General features: G+C 40.9%; 1 protein-coding gene across 1 annotated transcript; it reads left to right on the forward strand.

Annotated features, from left to right (window-relative positions):
• The first annotated feature begins 11,022 nt into the window (after positions 1-11,022).
• LOC139402246 (zinc finger protein 391-like) lies at positions 11,023-20,450 on the forward strand. The gene is made up of 3 exons (XM_071146344.1): positions 11,023-11,060; positions 15,987-16,463; positions 19,504-20,450. Exons 2-3 carry the CDS (start codon positions 16,010-16,012, stop codon positions 20,316-20,318), a joined length of 1,269 nt encoding a protein of 422 aa, XP_071002445.1. The 5' UTR covers positions 11,023-11,060; positions 15,987-16,009; the 3' UTR covers positions 20,319-20,450.
• Positions 20,451-21,402: the final 952 nt, after the last annotated feature.

Consider the following 21,402-nt stretch of genomic DNA (forward strand, 5'->3'; position numbering starts at 1 on the left):
CAGCTAGCCAGGGGCAACACTCCAACACTCAGACATTATTTACAGCTAGCCAGGGGCACACTCCAACACTCAGACATTATTTACAGCTAGCCAGGGGCACACTCCAACACTCAGACATTATTTACAAAAGATGCATGTGTGTTTAGTGAGTCCGCCTGAACATAGGCAGTAGGGATAACCAGGGATGTTCTCTTGATAAGTGGGTGATCTGGTTACTGATTAAATCATTAATTAAGTGTCTCTTTCCTTGTAGAATGTTAACAGCTGTCATCATATGGTATGGTTATGAATATCGCTAGCTAGGAAGTCAAATGCAATTATTCTAGCTTTTTCTACAAGCTAGCTGACAGCAGATTTGAGGAAAATATAGTTGAACATTTTATCCTTTAAAAAAAATGTATTTCTGTTAAGAAAACATGTATTTCATTATACCCCAAAAGATTTGTTCTGCATTAAAATGGCCTAGAGGAGTGTCCCAGTTTGACAGTAACAGGGTGTCTCAGTTTGACAGTAACAGGGTGTCCCAGTTTGACAGTAACAGGGTGTCCCAGTTTAACAGTAACAGGGTGTCCCAGTTTAACAGTAACAGGGTGTCCCAGTTTGACAGTAACAGGGTGTCCCAGTTTGACAGTAACAGGGTGTCCCAGTTTGACAGTAACAGGGTGTCCCAGTTTGACAGTAACAGGGTGTCCCAGTTTGACAGTAACAGGGTGTCCCAGTTTGACAGTAACAGGGTGTCCCAGTTTGACAGTAACAGGGTGTCCCAGTTTGACAGTAACAGGGTGTCCCGGTTTGACAGTAACAGGGTGTCCCAGTTTAACAGTAACAGGCTGTCCCAGTTTGACAGTAACAGGGTGTCCCAGTTTGACAGTAACAGGGTGTCCCGGTTTGACAGTAACAGGGTGTCCCAGTTTAACAGTAACAGGGTGTCCCAGTTTGACAGTAACAGGGTGTCCCAGTTTGACAGTAACAGGGTGTCCCAGTTTGACAGTAACAGGGTGTCCCAGTTTGACAGTAACAGGGTGTCCCAGTTTGACAGTAACAGGGTGTCCCAGTTTGACAGTAACAGGGTGTCCCAGTTTAACAGTAACAGGGTGTCCCAGTTTGACAGTAACAGGGTGTCCCAGTTTGACAGTAACAGGGTGTCCCAGTTTGACAGTAGGTGATTGGCATACTGGGACACATATCAAAATGTACATTTTCTCAAAAGGTGAGATTAGTAAGAAATCAATTTACAGTCATTTTGTTTACAATTACATCCCATTACAAAATATGTTGTAATGAGACACTGAATATCTTTTCTTCGTGTCTTTTATAACCTTTACATTATTTACCTCAGAACACTATGTCATTTTACTTACCAGTACGACTCTAGAGACGTGTCATTAGACAGGAGGCCACGCCCACAACGATGACATCATACCAATTGAACCCATTTTTTTAATCATCACATACTTCCACACTAACACACAGGCATTGATTGGTGGTTATGATTTTGTATACATTTAAATATATCCATTACAAAGCTTAAGTGTCCCACTTTGCCAGCTGTCCCTCTTAACCAATACTCACCCTACATTTGGTCTCCAGTCTGTAGGCTACCGTAAAACCACCTAGGCTACTACTCTTTCGACCGTAGACTACAGAATTTATACTGAATTAATTTGATGGAGCGTTGGTGGAGCGCTGAAGGACAGCGTCTCTCCAACAGCACCCTAGAGAGCTCGTGCTGGGCATGGACAACCTAAATATTTTGCGCCAAAAGTGGGCACTGGTTATTATGGGGCGGCATTATCGCTCACCTAAATAGCCCTCATGCCACTGTGTGAGAGAAGTTATCATTGTTTTTTGGGCACGGAAAATGCTGCCCTCGTAAAACTACCGCTCTAGGCGGTTGCCTCTAAGCCCCAGCCTGCCGTGGGGCTTAGTCATATAATTGCATATAGAATCCCTTTTCATTCAATAGCATCTCTGTGAGTCATCAAATAATTTTTCATTTGACTTTATAAATCTATTGCCTTTTATTGTGACATAAACACAACCAGTCATGATGTTTTCATCTGGTTGTAAAACAATCACTTCAAATGCCTGCTTTACTAGGCTACCCACACACGTTCACCCACTAGCAACATATTTCCAGCCTTTGAACACCAACAAGTGTCATGACGTCTTGTCATTAGGCCAATATTTATGCCTCCACTGCTGTCCGTGCAAGTCTTGGTGTCAGCCACTTATCTCTGCTTTGGCAAAATGTCAGTGTTCCCGTCGAACCAAATGGCATTTTGGAGCAGAGGCTATACCTATGTTCATTTTTCATGACTCTGACATGCAGTAATGATACAAAAATGGTGTAATAACCTAATGTTTTCTTTATTGTGATAGGCTCATGTTTTACTGTAAGGTGTTCCCCCACCATTCTGGACCTCACCGCCTAACTTTCACCCCTGATGGTAGCTGACATTGTTTGTAAAATTCATTATGTGAAAAATGAATGGTGGAAAGACGATTGGAACCATTCCAGTGATTGATCGCTAGGTTTTATGGGTATTATGACGTGCCCACTGTGGGGGACAATTCCCTTTTCTGCAAATTGACATTTATTTTGTTCTCTAGCTTACTACCATGCAGTAGGTGGCGGCATGCACATTCAAATTGTGTCAACGCCTTTATACCATAGAATAAGAGAAGTAGAAAGCGGAAGCTTACGTTCCTGATAGTTTTCCTCTCGTTTCCTGTCAACAATGGACGATAATTAATCTTAGCTACTCTACAACTTTTAAAGGTGAGTTTATGATCTGTTGAGCTATTTATGAGCGTAAATAAACCCCGACTCCCATTGCAAATCCTCAGTGAAAGTCAAATTTGTGGAATGATGTCTACCAAGGGCAGATATACTTTTAGCTAGCTTGTTGTGTTACCAGCAGAGTAAAAGGCGACGCATATATCACCACCTTTTGTTAGAAGATGTTTATTTAGCTAACCTAATATGTACTCTTAAGGAGCCTACCCTTACTCTTAAGGTCCAAGCACCTTATGGTATTTTTAGAAGTAGACTGGCTCTGGCAGCCAAAACAGCCATATAAACGTGAATCGATTCTCTAGTGCGATACGGTTTTAGAAACAGAAAGCCATCTACTTTCATATGACATCAAAAATAATTTCATAAATGCAAAATGTACACTGTTGTAACCGGCTTTATCACAGTTTCAGCTGACAGTATTTTTTTTGAGTTACAACACGTTTTAGGCGGCCTTCTTCCGTTACACACAGGTGCTAGGAGCATGCTAATTAGCACAGGTGGTCCTTCTGTCTTCTGCAAACACGTGCAGTAACATGGAGATATGGCTGTGTGGGAACCCTAACCCTAAAAAAGGTGTGTAATCAAAAACTACCCCGTACAGAAGATACCTTCGTCCAATGACTCCAATGCAGTCTGATTTCACCTCAGAGTAAATAATAGATACGTTTGGGTAACAATTGGATAAATGTCTCATTGCGTAGTAAGTCATTAAAGTTAACTCAACCTGTGGTAAGAGAAGTTGTAATTTTAACAACTTGCTATAGCTAGCTAGCTAATAAGCTACGACTTTAGAAAATGTATTTGGAATGTAGCGTCAGCTAGCTATGTGCAACTCACCCTTCACTGCCTCTTATGACTAAACCACCTACAGATCCACCTACCACATGGGCCTACTATGGCTGAACCCAAGCCCATGGATTCCCCAGGTTCTGGCTGTGGTATTCCACAGCCATTAATACCGATTAATCGGCCGATTTTTAATATATATATTTGTAATAATGACAATTACAACAATACTGAATAAACACTTATTTTAACTAATATAATACATCAAAATCTATTTAGTCTCATAAATAATGAAACCTGTTCAATTTGGTTTAAATCATGCAAAAACAAAGTGTTGAAGAAAGTAAAAGTGCAATATGTGCCATGTAAAAAAGCTGACGTTTCAGTTCCTTCCTGAGAACATATGAAAGCTGGTGGTTCCTTTTAACATGAGTCTTCAATATTCCCAGGTAAGAAGTTTTAGGTTGTAGTTATAGGACTATTTCTCCCGAAACCATTTGTATTTCATATACCTTTGACTATTGGATGTTCTTATAAGCACTTTAGTATTGCCAGCCTAATCTCGGGAGTTGATAGGCTTGAAGTCATAAACAGAACAATGCTTGAAGCACAGCAAAGAGCTGCTGGCAAATGCAGGAAAGTGATGTTTGAATGAATGCTTACGAGCCTGCTGCTGCCTACCACCGCTCAGTCAGACTGCTCTATCAAATATCAAATCATAGACTTAATTATAATATAATAAAACACAGAAATACGAGCTTTAGGTCATTAATATGGTAAAATCCGGAAACTATCATTTCGAAAACAAAACGTTTTATTCTTTCAGTGAAATACGGAACCATTCCGTATTTTATCAAACGGGTGGCATCCCTAAGTCTAAATATTGCTGTTACGTGGCACAACCTTTAATGTTATGTCATAATTATGTACAATTCTGGCAAATTAATTACGGTCTTTGTAAGGAAGAAATGGTCTTCACACAGTACGCAACGAGCCAGGCAGCCCAAACTGCTGCATATACCCAGACTCTGCTTGTATAGAACGCAAGAGAAGTGACACAATTTTCCTAGTTAAAAGAAATTCATGTTGCCAGACAATATTAACTAAATATGCAAGTTTAAAAATATATACTTGTGTATTGATTTTAAGGAAGGCATTGATGTTTATAGTTAGGTACACATTGGTGCAACGACAGTGCTTTTTTCGCGAATGCGCTTGTTAAATCATCACTTGTTTGGCGAAGTAGCTGTGATTCAATGATAAATTAACAGGCACCGCATCGATTATATGCAAAGCAGGACAAGCTAGATAAACTAGTAATATCATCAACCATGTTTAGTTAACTAGTGATTGTTAAGATTGTTTTTTATAAGATAGGTTTAATGCTAGCTAGCACCTTACCGTGGCTCCTTGCTGCACTCACATAACAGGTAGTCAGCCTGCCACGCAGTCTCCTTGTGGAGTGCAATGTAATCAGCCATAATCGGTTTCTAAAAACGCAGATTACTGTTTGTTATGAAAACTTGAAATCGGCCCTAATTAATCGGCTATTCCGATTTAATCGGTCGACCTCTACTGTGGATGTATTTCAAGGCCTTCCTTCAAAGTCTGTGCCTCTTTGCTTGACATCATGGGAAAATCAAAAGAAATCGGCCACAACGTCAGGAAAAAAAACTGTAGACCTCCACAAGTTTGGTTCATCCTCGGGAGCAATTTACAAATGCCTGAAGGTAGCACGTTCATCTGTACAAACAATAGTACGCAAGTATAAACACCATGGGACCACGCAGCCGTCATACTTCTCAGGAAGGAGATATGTTCTGTCTCCTAGAGATGAACGTACTTTGGTGCAAAAAGTGCAAATCAATCCCTGAACAACAGCAAAGGACTACTGCAATTACAAGCAGGACTACTCCATCCAGATGCAGGTGAGATACTTGGGTCATTATATTACCACAATTAAAATTATTTTACAATATTGAACCTATTTGGTCAGAATTCACATATTAAACCTGTATATAAAGTCGCTAGTGAAAGTCTACACACCTCTTGCCCAGTATTCACATTAAGCTGCCTTCAAATTAAAAACATTAAGGACACATGCTCTTTCCATGACTGACTGACCAGGTGAAAGCTATGATCCCTTGTTGATGTCACCTGTTAAATCCACTTCAATCAGTATAGGTGAAGGGGAGGAGACTGGTTAAAGAAGGATTTTTAAGCCTTGATACAATTGAGACATGGATTGTGTATGTGTGCCACGGGTAAGACAATATTTAAGTACTTTTGAACGGGGTATGGTAGTAGGTGCCAGGCTTGAGTCAAGAACTGCAACGATGCTGGGTATTTCCTACTCAAGTTTCCCATGTGTATCAGGAATGGTCCACCACCCAAAGGACATCCAGCCAACTTGACATAACTGGGCTTGTATTTATTATGGATCACCATTATTACTCTTCCTGGGGTGGATCCTGCCAAAGCAGCAGCTACTCTTCCTGGGGTTTATTATGGATCCCATTTAGTTCCTGCCAAAGCAGCAGCTACTCTTCCTGGGGTTTATTATGGATCCCATTTAGTTCCTGCCAAAGCAGCAGCTACTCTTCCTGGGCTCCAGCAAAATAAGGCAGTTATATGAGATAAAAACATTGCATTTCACAACACATTAAGTGTGTGCCCTCTGGCCACTACTCTATAAACGACTTCAGGCTGCATGTATTTCTGACACCTAGTTTTGGATCACGGCCATGTTAGGAGAAGGTCACTGGCAGGGGGTAATACTGTTGACTACAGGTTTGTCTAAAGATGTGTAAATCTTGCTGAAAAACACAACAGCTCCCCATTTGATCCAACTGTTTCTCCTTGTGAATGTATTAGATTAATATTATATTTATCCCTCCATTGACTTCATACTGAAAGGTGAAGACCTCATACCTTTACTGTGGACCACAGAGAGATACGATACAGGCCAGCACATTATATTGACCTTATTAGTCAACCATAAGGTTCTCCCATTGCTGACACCGTAATAGATTTACAGCGAGACATGTGACCTGGAAAATAAGATCTGAATTAACCGAGCCAAGACTGGTGGTTTTGTGGATCCATGCCACAAGCATCTGACATTTCATGTCCAGATTTAGATTTTTACTGGCTGACATTTTAATGGATTGATTCGTCTAAAAAGAAATGCTGACATAAGCCAAGCCGCTGGGGTGTCTAAGCCAAACGCCTGTCTGTGGTGATAAGACTACTTTGCGAGCACAGACTTGAGTCGTTTAAAGCACCCTTAAAATGTATTGGATCAGGAGTTACTATCTGATCCTCCCAAGGCCCTGCTAAAATATGACATATGTACAATAACAGTTTTATAAGGACAGTTTACTCAACTGCTTAATGACATCTGTCAGTTAATAACAGTATATCAGGGGCCTGTAACTCCTGTTCTGGACAGCCCATCCACATGTGGTGCAGGCTTTAATTCCATCCCAGCACAAACACAGCAGGTTCAGCTAAATCAACTTGTGGTGAAGGGTCGTGACACTTAGGAGGGGATTTGATTAAACTGGCCTGGGTTACACTGGGCTATGGTCCGTCACGTGACCCGAGTGAAGCCGGTGAGGGATGCTCATATTGAAACGCGATCTGCGCTACTTGGTCATATTGTCAATAAAGCAGCATGACGCATCGTTCAGAAACATACAGATATTTTCCATAAAGTACATAGTTTGAATTTTCAAACTAGTTTGTATTGGGAAGACAGCCTTTTTATTAAAAAAAATTAAATCACTTTTGCATGTGTCAACACATCCTACTCATTACCCCACGTACGTAACCTACGTGACCTTTGATTTGAGCCGACTTCACCGTCGACCAGAGTGATATCTTGCAAGGCAGCTTCCAAAATGAATGATTACCTTTTCAATAAACACCCAGCAAGTGATTATTTGGGGGGGGGGGGGCCTTTCAGAGGGGGGGGCCTTTCAGAGTATCTATATTATTATTTAGGGAGGGGGGGGGGGGGGGGGGGCTTTCAGAGTATCTATATTATTATTTGGGGGGGATTCTAATTTTGGTAAAGAAAAAAACAAATCACTAGAAATGTGTTTAATTTAGGAATTTCAAATGATTACACTGAAACAAGATGATTACATTGGGACATGATCAAGGTATGAAATGATTGTGATTGGTTGTGGTCAGTTTGCAGCTGAATCTATTTGGATACCCCTGAAGGCCCTTCCCTCCACACCAGGGGTATTGATTAGTTGTATTATTTTTGCTAAATATTTAGTCAACTGGGAGGGGACCTACCTTAAAGGAATACTTAGTGATTTTGGAAATTAAGACCTTTATCTACTTCCCCAGAGTTAAATGATCTCGTGGATACCATTTTTTATTTTTATGTCTGCATGCAGTTTGAAGGAAGTTTCTAACTAGCATTAGCGCAATGACTTGAAGTCTATGGTGTAGCTGCGCTAATGCTAGTTAGCATTGGCTTACAAAACGACCTCTAACTTCCTTCATACTGGACACAGAGACATAAAAATGGTATCCATGAGTTAATCTGACTGGGGAAATAGATAAAGAGCATCATTGCCAAAACCCCGAAGTATCCCTTTTAATTTGTCCAATAGAAATTCTTGTTGATGCAAATCGTTTTCCGTTTGGAGTAAACGGTTTCAGTGGCAAAACGTTTTGCAACAGACCCAACGTATTGCAACTGAATTCGACTAATGAAAACACCCATGTTATTTCTCCCTATTCGCATCTCCTCTGCCCTTTTCACCCCTTTCATTTCCCATAGAAGCAGTATGCTACTACCTGAGTAATAGTTCATGCTTGATGAGGCCATGAGGTGACCTGATTCCTTCCTTCCTTCCTGCATGCGTGACATGAGAAAGGAAGTTAGTTACATTCGACATTTTAGTCATTTAGCAGACGCTCTTATCCAGAGCGACTCACAGGACCAATTAGGGTTAAGTGCCTTGCTCAAGGGCACATCAGATTTTTTTTCACCTAGTCGACTTGGGGATACGAACCAGCAACCTACTGACCCAATATTCTTAACCACTAGGCTACCTGCCATCCCTAAGTTCCTTTCTAATATTATAAATTTGCATTTGGAAAATATTGAGACCCCTTCTCTTTATACACATTTTGTTCCATTACAGACTTATTCTAAGATTTGTTTTAAGTCCTCATTCTACACTCAATATCTTGTGGCGAAAACTGTTTTTTAGAAATGAGCTCTGAGACAGGATTGTGTCGAGGCACAGATCCAAAAGATGTCTGCAGCATTGAAGGTCCCCAAGAACACAGTGGCCTCCATCATTCTTAAATTGAAGAAGATTGGAACCACCAAGACTCTTTCTAGAGCTGGCTGCCCGGCCAAACTGAGCATTCGAGGGAGAAGGGCCTTGGTCAGGAAGGTGACCAAGGACCCGATGGTCACTCTGACAGAGCTCCAGAGATCCTCTGTGGAGATGGGAGAACCTTCCAGAAGGACAACCATCTCTGCAGCTCTCAGGGCTTTATGGTAGAGTGGCCAGATGGAAGCCACTCCTCAGTAAAAGGCACATAAGTGTTGTAGGTTATTGTTCTGATGAAAGGTGAATGACTGTTGGAACGGACTGAACCAGGTTTTTTTGTCCAGGATTTTGCCTGTGCTTAGCTCTATTCCAATTATTTTCATTCAAAAAAAAAAATCCCTAGTCCTTGTCGATGACACGCATACCCACAACATGATGAAGCCACCACCATGCTTGGAAATATGAGGAGTGGTACTTTGTGTTGTTGGATTTGCCCCAAACATAACGCTTCGTAATCAGGACATAAAGTTAATTTCTTTGTTACTTTTTTTTCAGTTTTACTTCAGTGTTTTATTGCAAACAGGATGCATGCTTTTGAATATTTTTTATTCTGTACAGGCTTCCTTTTCACTCTTTCATTAGGTCAGTATTGTTGATCCCTCCTCATTTCTCCAATCACAGCCATTAAACTCAACTGTTTTAAAGTCATTACTAGTGGTTAGTGTTGGACTAGTAATCGAAAGGTTGCAAGATCAAATCCCCGAGCTGACAAGGTAAAAATCTGTCGTTCTGTCCTTGAAAAAGGCAGTTAACCCAGTGTTCCTAGGCCGTCATTGAAAATAAGAATTTGTTCTTAACTGACCTGCCTAGTTAAATAAAGGTAAAAAAAAGACCATAATTATCCTATTTACAATTTGTAGTGAATTGTGACACTAGACTAAATGTTTCTGACTTATATCGATGCCACAGGCTGTTTTCAAAGGAATTTGTTTTTTTAGGGGAAGTCGCTCTTTAGCCCTTCCAATGCTGTTCCTGATTCTAACCCCATATCTGTTCATGTTCCCACAGGAGAGATCTCCAACCCAGGTTCAGGCATCAGGAAACCATAAACAACACAGACAGAGGAACTCAAGACAGAAACATAACCACTGCATGGCCTGCTTCACTAGTTTCTATGAGCCAAAGGAGTTGAAGACACTTGTAGGCCCCAACCCTGCTCAGACTGCAGAGACAGTTTTATTTGTCCAATTTACCTTAAATCACCCCAACAGACTCTCAAAAGAAAGAAAACTTACCCCTGTGGTCAATGGGGAATAGCAAACTAAAGATGCACCAAGTAACTCAAAGGGAACGAGTTGAACTACTGCTCTTTTTGTGGGAAGAGTTTTCCCTCTTTTACAGACCTTAAATAGATACCAGCTGAGCCACACAGGAAATAAGCCTTTTCACTGCTCACAGTGTGGGAAGGGTTTCTGTTGGTCATAAAATATGAATACACACTGGTTAAAGTATCACAGGCCTAACACTGGACTGTTGCTTTAGAAGAAAGTCGACTTCAAACCACAGAAGTAAAACATGCAAACACATGTTATTATGTAAATAGCATTTACCAACCGCAACTGTTATGTGAAAATAGAGCAGGGGTTCTTGCGTTAACATGAACACTACTTGTCATCAGTACTCAGTATTTACTTACCCTGTATTATCACTTCAACTCTGGGTAACATGTAATAATTTATTTAGTATCCGGTAAAAACTCTGGATGTCTAACAAATGATGGCACATGGTAATTCATATGTTAGTACCACTGCTGCAAACAAAACATCCACACACCAATGCTAACGATGCTAGTTAACTTTGCCAGCTTGCTCTATGACTGGCCTGTCCCCTTTTTTTAATAGAGTTTAACTATTTAATTATGTAGCGTTTTGGGAGTGGCAGAAGGGAAGAAGTATCAATACTATATCATTTTCAGCTGCCTTATATCTTTTTGATTTATTGGAAAGCCGTTAAGTTGCTAGCTCCATACCTACAGTATCTAACTGACGGCAGCACAAATATAACGCCACTTCCGTTTTAGGAACGCGGGCGGAAGTTTATGTTCCTGCTTCTTTTCGTCGCGTGTCCTCACTCAACCAAGCAACTGACGACAAGGGCTATTTTTAAAGGTGAGTTTATGATCTGTTGAAGTATTTATGAGCGTGAATAAAGTCTGGCTTCCATTATCAATCGTCAGTGAAAACCTCATTGGAAGATTAACCGCTACTGAGGGCCAACAACCTATCTACTGTTAGCTAGCCAACGTTAGCTTGTTTTGATTACTAGCAGTGATTAAGAGGAGCAACAGTCCTGAACTATTTTCCACCACCTAAGGTTTAGCGATCATTTACTTCTGGGTAACTGAGATTAGCTAGAAGTCGACATTACATTTTATTCTCATCACTTCAATAGCCCCAATGTAGACCCACCCAAATTAGTTAGTACTAGCTATACTACTTACAGTAGCTACGATTTCAAAAATAAAAGGACTATGTGGACTGTATAGGCTAGTTCCGGGGTGTTGCAGCATCGGTCAGAACACATTTAGGAGATGGCGGTTGATAATCCACGTTGAGGGTATTTATAATAAACACAGTTGCATATGGGGGAAGGGTTGGAGTTGGGGCTTGAAAAGGCCGGTAGCCCGGTAAGGTAGCGGTCTAGAAGAGAGACTAGAGAAACGCATTAGGAAAACATCGACAAAAGGTGCATAAATCATGAAGTAATGCCATATGACTAGGCTTTACACACATGTATGAGACTGCCAGGACTAAACATGACAAAGGAGGGCATTAGCATATCAAACAGGTCATGGTTATACCAAAGGGACATATCATAAGCCATAGCTACAGTGCCTTTAGAACGTATTCATACCCATACGAATGTCAAGTAATAAGGGCTAAATTGAGGATTATGGTTATTTGATTTAGCTGAACCCACTGTGTTAGTGCTGGTATGGAACAAGAGCCTGCACACCATGAGGATGGGCTGTCCAGAACAGGTGTTGCAGGCCTCTGATACAGTGCCTTCAGAAAGTATTCATACCCCTTGACTTATTCCAGATTTTGTTGTTACAGCATGAATTCAAAATGGATTACAGATTTCTCTCACTCATCTACACACAATATCCGATACAAGTTTAAACATGGTGGTGTTAACACATAACACTCGACCCAAGGTACCAAATTGATATGTGACACGTATTAATGCCAAAATAACATGCAAAACAGGGAAGCCCCCCAAAATATATTTAAGGCCTATATTTTTTTGGGTAGTGTTTTCTATTTACTTAAAAAAAAATACACATTAGTATTTTGTTACATGCTTAATTGAAAAATTGCAAAGGTTCTAAATAAAAGGATAAATAATCAAATGAGTAACTACCCTTTTGAGTTCTAATTTAAAATGTAATAATAGGCCTTTACATGTGGTCATTTTATATAAACTATTTATTCATTAAATTTACAGAAAATGCTATATCGGGATATGAGATTTTGGCCATAATCACCCAGCCACCCATGTCACACAGGTTAGGATAGAGCCACCCTGTGGCATCTACAAAGGTAAAGGTAGCATGCTACTTGTATTCGAGACCAGAGGTGATTAGAGTGGAAACAGGTGTGGATGAAAGGGGTGTGGCCTACAGTAAAAGGTAGAGGGGATTAGAGAGTGGGAACAGGTGTGGAGGGAAAGGGGGATACCTAGTCAGTTGTTCAACTGAATGCCTTCAACTGAAATGTCTTCAGCATTTAACCTCTGAATCAGAGAGGGGCAGGGGGTTGCCATAATCGACCTCCACGTCTTCGGCACCCAGGGAACAGTGTGTTAACTGCCTTGCTCAGGGGCAGAACAACAGATTTTTACCTTGTCATCTTGGGGATTCGATCCAGCAAGCTTTTAGTTACTGTCCCAATGCTCTAACCTGTGGGGCGTGGCCTGAGGTAAAAGGCAGAGAGGTGATTTAAAGAGTGGGAACAGGTGTGGAGGGAAGGGGCATGGCCTGAGGTAATTGAGCAATTGTAAGGCCCTATAAAATATACATTGCGGGGAACACGGACAGAATCCAGACATTAAAACATATTTGAAAAATTATCAAATGTATTGAACTTAGTAGAACGTGAGTGCCTATAGGCTTTGTCTCAGGGCTGACCCTATTTAGTCAACTGGTCCATTGTTTGGCTGTTGGTCGTCCGATATTTCTTTAGTAAAAAAATAAATAATAATTCATGGTGTCACCTTTCTGATTGGCTCCTGTCTGAGTGGACTGATCCATTGTGGAGGCCGTGGGGATGGTCCAGTCCATCAGTCTAAGACGTGCTACTGTAATTGTGTTATATTGTCGGAACAACACTAATAAAACATTGGTTTAATAACATGCACTTTCTCTCACGTTGGAAAAGCGGTCGCTGTCCACTGGTCTGAAACACATCAGTTCGCTGTTGAATTGGTGCCTTTTCCTAGACCATGTTGCTATGTGCATAATAGCACAGTTATCCAGCATATAGGTGTTGAGAACGATGAGGTGGAGTTAGCAGACGAGGAAGGAGGAAACCCCATCTTCATTAGGTCTATAATCAACAGCCTAACTGTTAAGGGGGCGGCAGGTAGCCTAGTGGTTAGAGCATTGTGCCAGTAACCGAAAGGTTGCGAGATCGAATCCCCGAGCTGACAAGGTCAACATCTGTGATTCTGCCCCTGAACAAGGCCGTTAACCCACTAGGCCGTCATTGTAAATAAGAATTTGTTCTCATCTGACTTGCCTAGTTAAATAAAGGTAAATTAAATCATCCATATATCTCCAGAAATAAGACAGATCCTGCTTCTGTTGCCTGTCTGAGTGTTTGTTTAATAGCCTACTGATTCCGTGAGCACCAAGCCTCACACAACCACACGTCGGATAAACTATTTCACAAATTTGGCTGTTTTTAATCTTTGCTGTACTAAAGGCTTTACACTTTCTTTCGTTAGACCAGATCGATTGTTTTTACACTGTTCCCCTTTGATATCCTTCTTATTGTTATTCTTATGATCATTATAATAAGTCATTATCATTAGTAGGCTTAGTATAGCACCATCGATCTGTAGGCCTAAGAGCGCATCCTTAGTCTTTAATACCGTCATTTACTAAGGCCTATATTTCAATACTTCTATGTAGAGGCTACTGTATCAATCATTTATTTGTTCATGTCATCACACAAGCACACGAGTCATTCCTGATTTAGAAATGCAATCAAGCATTTCTGTTTTTAAAATAACAAAAGCGACCATTGAATAATTAGCCTTAAAGCATGTAAACCGTTCCATTTCGGGAAATTGCTTTCACAAATTAATGCAACGCTTTTTTAGTCTATGCTGTAATAAAGGCTTTACAAAAAAATAAACGCTAACAGACACTCTGGTATGCTTATCATTTGTTTGGTGTTGTTTACGTTGTTCCAAACGGTCAGAAAAAAGTATATTGTAATCTATCAGCACCTGTTTGGCACTATATAATATGCACTCAGTGCTGGCTCCTTACCTTCTTTTTATAGATCTCCAGTATTTTCCACAACTAGTCACATTTATTCCACATAATCTGACTTCACCTTTACCCCCTGAGTAACCAGTAAACATTCCCCCGTTTCCAGTTAATTTGTCACGTCCTCTGCATCCATTTTGCTGTCACAGTATTTGTTATAATCAATGTATTATTGTGATTTTGATATGCTTTAGGGCAGCGCCTATTGCTTACACGCGTGAGATACTTACAGGTTGAGGGAATAAGGAAGGTTTTTGCTAAACAAATGAAGGATTTCGGTAACAACTTTTCTGTCAGAAATGGCTGTAATTATATTGCAGCTTCAGCAACACGGACAAGGGTGATAAACACTGATGTTCTGTGGTGGTCGCTACAGCAGGGAGGAGAGAGAGACAGGGTGATAAAGCACAGGGTGATAAACACCGATGTTCTGTGGTGGTCACTACAGCGCAGGGTGATAAACACTGTTCTGTGGTGGTCGCTGCAGCAGGGAGGAGAGAGAGACAGGGTGATAAACACAGGGTGATAAACACGGATGTTCTGTGGTGGTCGCTGCAGCAGGTAGGAGAGAGAGACAGGGTGATAAACACTGTTCTGTGGTGGTCGCTGCAGCAGGGAGGAGAGAGAGACAGGGTGATAAACACTGTTCTGTGGTGGTCGCTGCAGCAGGGAGGAGAGAGACAGGGTGATAAACACCAATGTTCTGTGGTGGTCGCTGCAGCAGGGAGGAGAGAGAGACAGGGTGATAAACACCCAATTTATTTTTAATAGAGCTCTACAACTGGCAGTCCGGTAGGAGTGCCATGATCATTTACAACACTTTTGAGTGAACAAAAATATAAAATGCAACATGTAATGTGTTGGTCCCATTTTTCATGAGCTGAAATAAGACCCCAGAAAAGTTCCATATGCATACAAAGCTTATTTCTCTGAAATGTTGTGCACAGAGTTGTTTACATCCCTTATAGTGAGCATCTCTAATTTACCAAAATAATCCATCCACCTGACAAGTGTGGCATATCAAGAAGCTGATTAAACAGCATGGTCATTACACAGGTGCACATTGTGCTGGGAACAATAAAAGGCCGCTCTAAAATGTGCAGTTTTGTCATACAACACTATGCTACAGATGTCTCAGGTTTTGAGGGAGGGTACAAATGGCATACTGACTGCAGAAATGTCCAACAGAGCTGTTGCCAGATAATTCATGTTAATTTCTCTACCATAAGCCATCTCGAGTTGTTTTGGAGAATTTGGTAGTACATCCAACCAGCAGACCAGGTGTAACCACGCCAACCCAGACCTCCACATCACTGACACCTTCACCTGCGGGATCATCCTGAGAAGGGGGGGGTGCTGATGTGTATTTCTGTCTGTAATAAAGCCCTTTTGTGGGGAAAAATCATTCTGATTGGTTAGGCCTGACTTTGAAATTGTTACATGTTGTGTTTTTATATTTTTGTTCAGTATAGTTTCAGCTAGCTATGTGCAACTCACCCTCCACTGTATCTGCCTCTTATGACTATACCACCTGCAGATCCACCTACCTTCTAACCTGCCATGGCTGAGCCCAAGTCCATGGAGTCCCCGGGTTCTGGCTGTGGTGTTCCATCACAGAGAAGCTCACAGCAGGGTCCAGAGATGGTGTCAGTGAAGCTGGAAGACTGCAGTCAACCACTGGAACTCAATGTGATTGTCAAAGAGGAAGAAGAGGAGACAGAAATCCAAGAAGAGGTGGAGGAGAGAGCTGTCAAAGAAGAAGAGGTGGAGGAGAGAGCAGTCAAAGAAGAAGTGGAGGAAAGAGCAGTCGAAGAAGAGGTGGAGGAAAGAGCAGTCAAAGAAGAAGAAGAAGAGGAGGAGGAAAGAGCAGTCAAAGAAGAAGAAGAGGTGGAGGAAAGAGCAGTCAAAGAAGAAGAAAGAGCAGTCAAAGAAGAAGAAGAAGAAGAGGAGAACAGTGAAGTGTCTGCTCCAGATCTAGAGGAAGAGGAGGAACCAGATAGTATCACTGACCCAGGTAAGTTCAGGTGTGGAGTACAGAGAGAGGTTGGTGACTTGGTGGCCACGGGGGATTCTAAAACCCTATTATAGTGCTTCTACTTGTATCAACAAGTATTTTAAAGCCCCCTTCAATGCTTTGTTTCGGATTCTAAAGGTCTTTTCACATCAACTGCTTTACATATTCTGGAAAAATATGGATTCTGATTTTTGACACACAAAACCATCAGAGTTGGGGTCAATTCAGGAATCACATTGACATTCCAATTCTCTTCAATGCTTTTCCATGAGGAAATGTTGGAATTGGGCTTACTTTCTGAATTGAAACGGAATTGACCCCAACCCTGAAAACCAAAACAAGTCTGATGCGTTTTTCCCCAAATATTGGTTCAACATCAAACGCTGCTGCAGAGAGGAAGGACTGTGTAATGAGATACATAATATTGTAGCGGGGCAATTCCACCATAACAGAATTGTCCTGAGACTTTTTACTTTAAATATATGCCAAACAAAAACCATTGATTTTCAAGAGTTAATAAACCATACAACTCTATGCACAAGGACTACTTTTAACCATTTCCTCTGAATATTTTTGACAAAAATAAATTTTACTGGAAGAACTGTGCAGATGCAAAGTTTAGAAACAGTTTTGTGTCCACGTTTTCCCAAAACTCTAAAATATCTGCTCTGAATTTAGATTCAACAATATCTGTAGAAATCATGGGGTCTCAGCTATGACATGACACATTGACTTTGGAAAAAAAAATCTATTTTGGTTATTGAAGTGGATTTACACCCGGTAACGGAATTGTGGTAACGGATTTTCATCATGGATTCCTGATCTGTACTACACAGAAATGGAGATCATTTGGATATGGATGTCACTCTCTTCATGGTGATGTACCCTAAATAGGTACATAAAAGGTATAACTATGCAATATCCTACTTTGGGCATTATTCTACACTGGCTAGCTATTTTAATGAGCTCTGCCTCCAAACGACCAAATTAGGTCGGTCCGGGTCTGGACCAAATCTGAACGAATCATAAATGTCTACTGTACTTAACTCTATTGTACTGAACTATACTCTACTGTGCTGTCCAAACCTGTGAACCCAATTGTGTTTTGTGACTACAATGATTATCCATTGTAGCCAATTCCAATTACGTTACCGATTTTTCAGAAATTATGTTACTGATTTTGGTAATTTCGAGTTAACACTTTACTGATATCAATTTTCTTTTGAATCATTAAAACATTTAATAAATAGTCCTACCTTTTACTTGTTATTTCTGTGAACTTTCATTATCCTCATGAGGGAGAGAAATGAGACAATATCTTCAAGATATGTGGGTTTCTGGTAACAGAATTACAAGACACAAGGCAATGTTTCTTAAGATTACGGAAGGCCGAGAAGTTGATCCTAATCTAAATAGAAGTGCTAATATTAGTTGGCGTCTTTACTTCCTTATTGTGTTCTGATGTATTTCTGATACCGTAAGACTTGTTTTTACCGAAGACCCCTTTACCATCTGTTTGACCAGAAATATTTGCTTATTTCACATTTTTAGGATGGAAAATGTTTAAAATTTGTATATATGCCTTCATTTCTCAAATATAGACCACTTTTCATTTGACATCTAATTTGACATGCTCCTATGAACTTCACATGTTGGTGCTCATGGGTCCTTTTACATAGAAATGACCTGGTGCTCATGGGTCCTTTTACATAGAAATGACCTGGTGCTCATGGGTCCTTTTACATGGAAATGACCTGGTGCTCATGGGTCCTTTTACATGGAAATGACCTGGTGCTCATGGGTCCTTTTACATAGAAATGACCTGGTGCTCATGGGTCCTTTTACATGGAAATGACCTGGTGCTCATGGGTCCTTTTACATGGAAATGACCTGGTGTTCATGGGTCCTTTTACATAGAAATGACCTGTTGGTGCTCATGGGTCCTTTTACATAGAAATGACCTAGTGCTCATGGGTCCTTTTACATGGAAATGACCTGGTGTTCATGGGTCCTTTTACATAGAAATGACCTGGTGGTGCTCATGGGTCCTTTTACATAGAAATGACCTGGTGCTCATGGGTCCTTTTACATGGAAATTACCTGGTGCTCATGGGTCCTTTTACATGGAAATGACCTGGTGCTCATGGGTCCTTTTACATGGAAATGACCTGGTGCTCATGGGTCCTTTTACATGGAAATGACCTGGTGTTCATGGGTCCTTTTACATAGAAATGACCTGGTGCTCATGGGTCCTTTTACATGGAAATGACCTGGTGCTTGTGGGTCCTTTTACATAGAAATGACCTAGTGCTCATGGGTCCTTTTACATGGAAATGACCTGGTGTTCATGGGTCCTTTTACATAGAAATGACCTGGTGGTGCTCATGGGTCCTTTTACATGGAAATGACCTGGTGCTCATGGGTCCTTTTACATGGAAATGACCTGGTGCTCATGGGTCCTTTTACATAGAAATGACCTAGTGCTCATGGGTCCTTTTACATGGAAATGACCTGGTGTTCATGGGTCCTTTTACATAGAAATGACCTGGTGGTGCTCATGGGTCCTTTTACATGGAAATGACCTGGTGCTCATGGGTCCTTTTACATGGAAATGACCTGGTGCTCATGGGTCCTTTTACATAGAAATGACCTGGTGCTCATGGGTCCTTTTACATAGAAATGACCTAGTGCTCATGGGTCCTTTTACATGGAAATGACCTGGTGTTCATGGGTCCTTTTACATAGAAATGACCTGGTGGTGCTCATGGGTCCTTTTACATGGAAATGACCTGGTGCTCATGGGTCCTTTTACATAGAAATGACCTGGTGCTCATGGGTCATTTTACATGGAAATGACCTGGTGCTCATGGGTCCGAATAAATTATTGACGGATTGCAGAAGGACGATATTTCGCAATTGGTGTGAAAGGCATCATAGACATGACATGCTCGTATTTTCCTTTTTGGTCCGAATTATTAGGACAAAAAATGGACTTGGTGAGAAAAATGCCTTAACCCCATATCTGTTCATATTCCCACAGGAGAGATCTCCAACCCAGGTTCAGACAGTGAGCCCAGTTCCACAGCATCAGGAAACCATAAACAACACAGACGGAGGAACTCAAGACAGAAACATCACCACTGCATGGACTGCTTCACTAGTTTCTATGATCCAGAGGAGTTGAAAAGGCACACTTGTAGACCCCACCCCTGCTCAGATTGCAGAGACAGTTCTATTTGTCCAATTCACCTCAAATCAAAACCGACAAAAAAAAGAAAGACACACCCATGTGGTCAATGTGGAAAGAGTTTTCAGACCCCAAGCAAACTAAACATACACCAGCGAACTCACACAGGGGAGAAACCTTTCCATTGCTCTGTTTGTGGGAAGAGTTTTTCTCTTTCACAGAACTTAAATAGACACCAAATAACTCACACAGGAAAGAAGCCTTTCCTCTGCTCTCAGTGTGGGAAGAGTTTCAGTCATTCATCAACTCTGAAGACACACCAGCTAATTCACACAGGAGAGAAGCATCACCACTGCTCTCAGTGTGGGAAGGGTTTCAGTCGGGCAGGAGACCTAACGAGACACCAGTTCACTCACACAGGAAATAAACTTTTCCACTGCTCTCAGTGTGGGAATGGTTTCAGTCGAGTAGCAGCCCTGAAGGTACACCAGCAAACACACACCGGAGAGAAGCCTTACCACTGCTCTGTTTGCGGGATGAGTTTTTCCCTTTTACAGACCCTAAATAGACACCAGCTTACACACACACGAGAGAAGCCTAATCACTGCTCTGAGTATGGGAAAGGTTTCGGACACTCATCAAATCTAACGACATATCTGTTAAAGTGAGTTCTGCTGCTTTTTATTATGGGAATAGGACCCGCTCCCCCAAATAGGACAGGGGTTCTGGCATTAACGTCCACACAACTTGTCTCTGGTCATCTGGATCACTGCTCAGCGGTTACCTAACCTATTGTTTTACCACTTCAACCCTGGGTAACCCTGGTAACATCTTATAAACCTTGAGTATCATGTAATAAACACTGGATGTCTAATAAATTATGGTAATCATGGGTACAATAGGTAGATATTTGTGGAGGTGAAGGAAGACAACCTTTTAACTTGGGTGTCATGTTATAAACACTGTAGCTATATTATGAAATAAAAATGATAGTGGCGAAAGTAGAGGATTCAAAGTCATGTGTTGGAGTTTGAGTATTGTAGTACGTTGACATTATGGGTTATTGTGTGTAGATTGATGAGGAAAATAAATAGTTAAATTCATTTTAGAATAAGGCTGTAACAAAATGTGGAAAAAGTCCAGGGATATGAATACTTTCTGAATGCACTGTAAGGTGGTATTTGGGCTTCATTTTTCAAGATTTAATTTTTAATCACACGATTTTTGTAAAAGTTATGCAACACACTTTGAAAGGTGGTGACCCGAGGATGACTTTACTAAAGTGATCCGCTTGATCTTGCCCAGTGACTGGAGTCAGGAACGTGTGCACGTGCATGCAATTTGAATGCATTTCAATGAATGGGAATGGAGCTGCTGCATTCAATTACTTGACGATTACTTGAATAATTAGGGGTTCTCTGTAGTCTTTTTTTTATGCTCAAATGACTGAGGCATAGATTGTTAACTGTTTATTCTAATTTGGCACACAAAAACTAGAGGCCATGAGTAGCTTGGTCAATAATAATGGCACTGATTGGCCTATAGGTGGCTCTGTTATAAGCAGCCTCACGTAAACCCTCATATTCTTCTCTCCATTTGACCAAGAGACTTGAAACTTTGTATTAATATTTCTTTCCTCGTGCTGAACACATTTGCCTCAGGGACCCACAAGGTTTGTCAGGATAGAGGAAAATCTATATTGGAAATTTCTGAAAACATTTGAAAAACTTCTCATGAACCATAAGTCCAAAT

Source organism: Oncorhynchus clarkii, unplaced genomic scaffold (assembly GCF_045791955.1).
Source record: "Oncorhynchus clarkii lewisi isolate Uvic-CL-2024 unplaced genomic scaffold, UVic_Ocla_1.0 unplaced_contig_1334_pilon_pilon, whole genome shotgun sequence".
Lineage (NCBI taxonomy): Eukaryota > Metazoa > Chordata > Actinopteri > Salmoniformes > Salmonidae > Oncorhynchus > Oncorhynchus clarkii.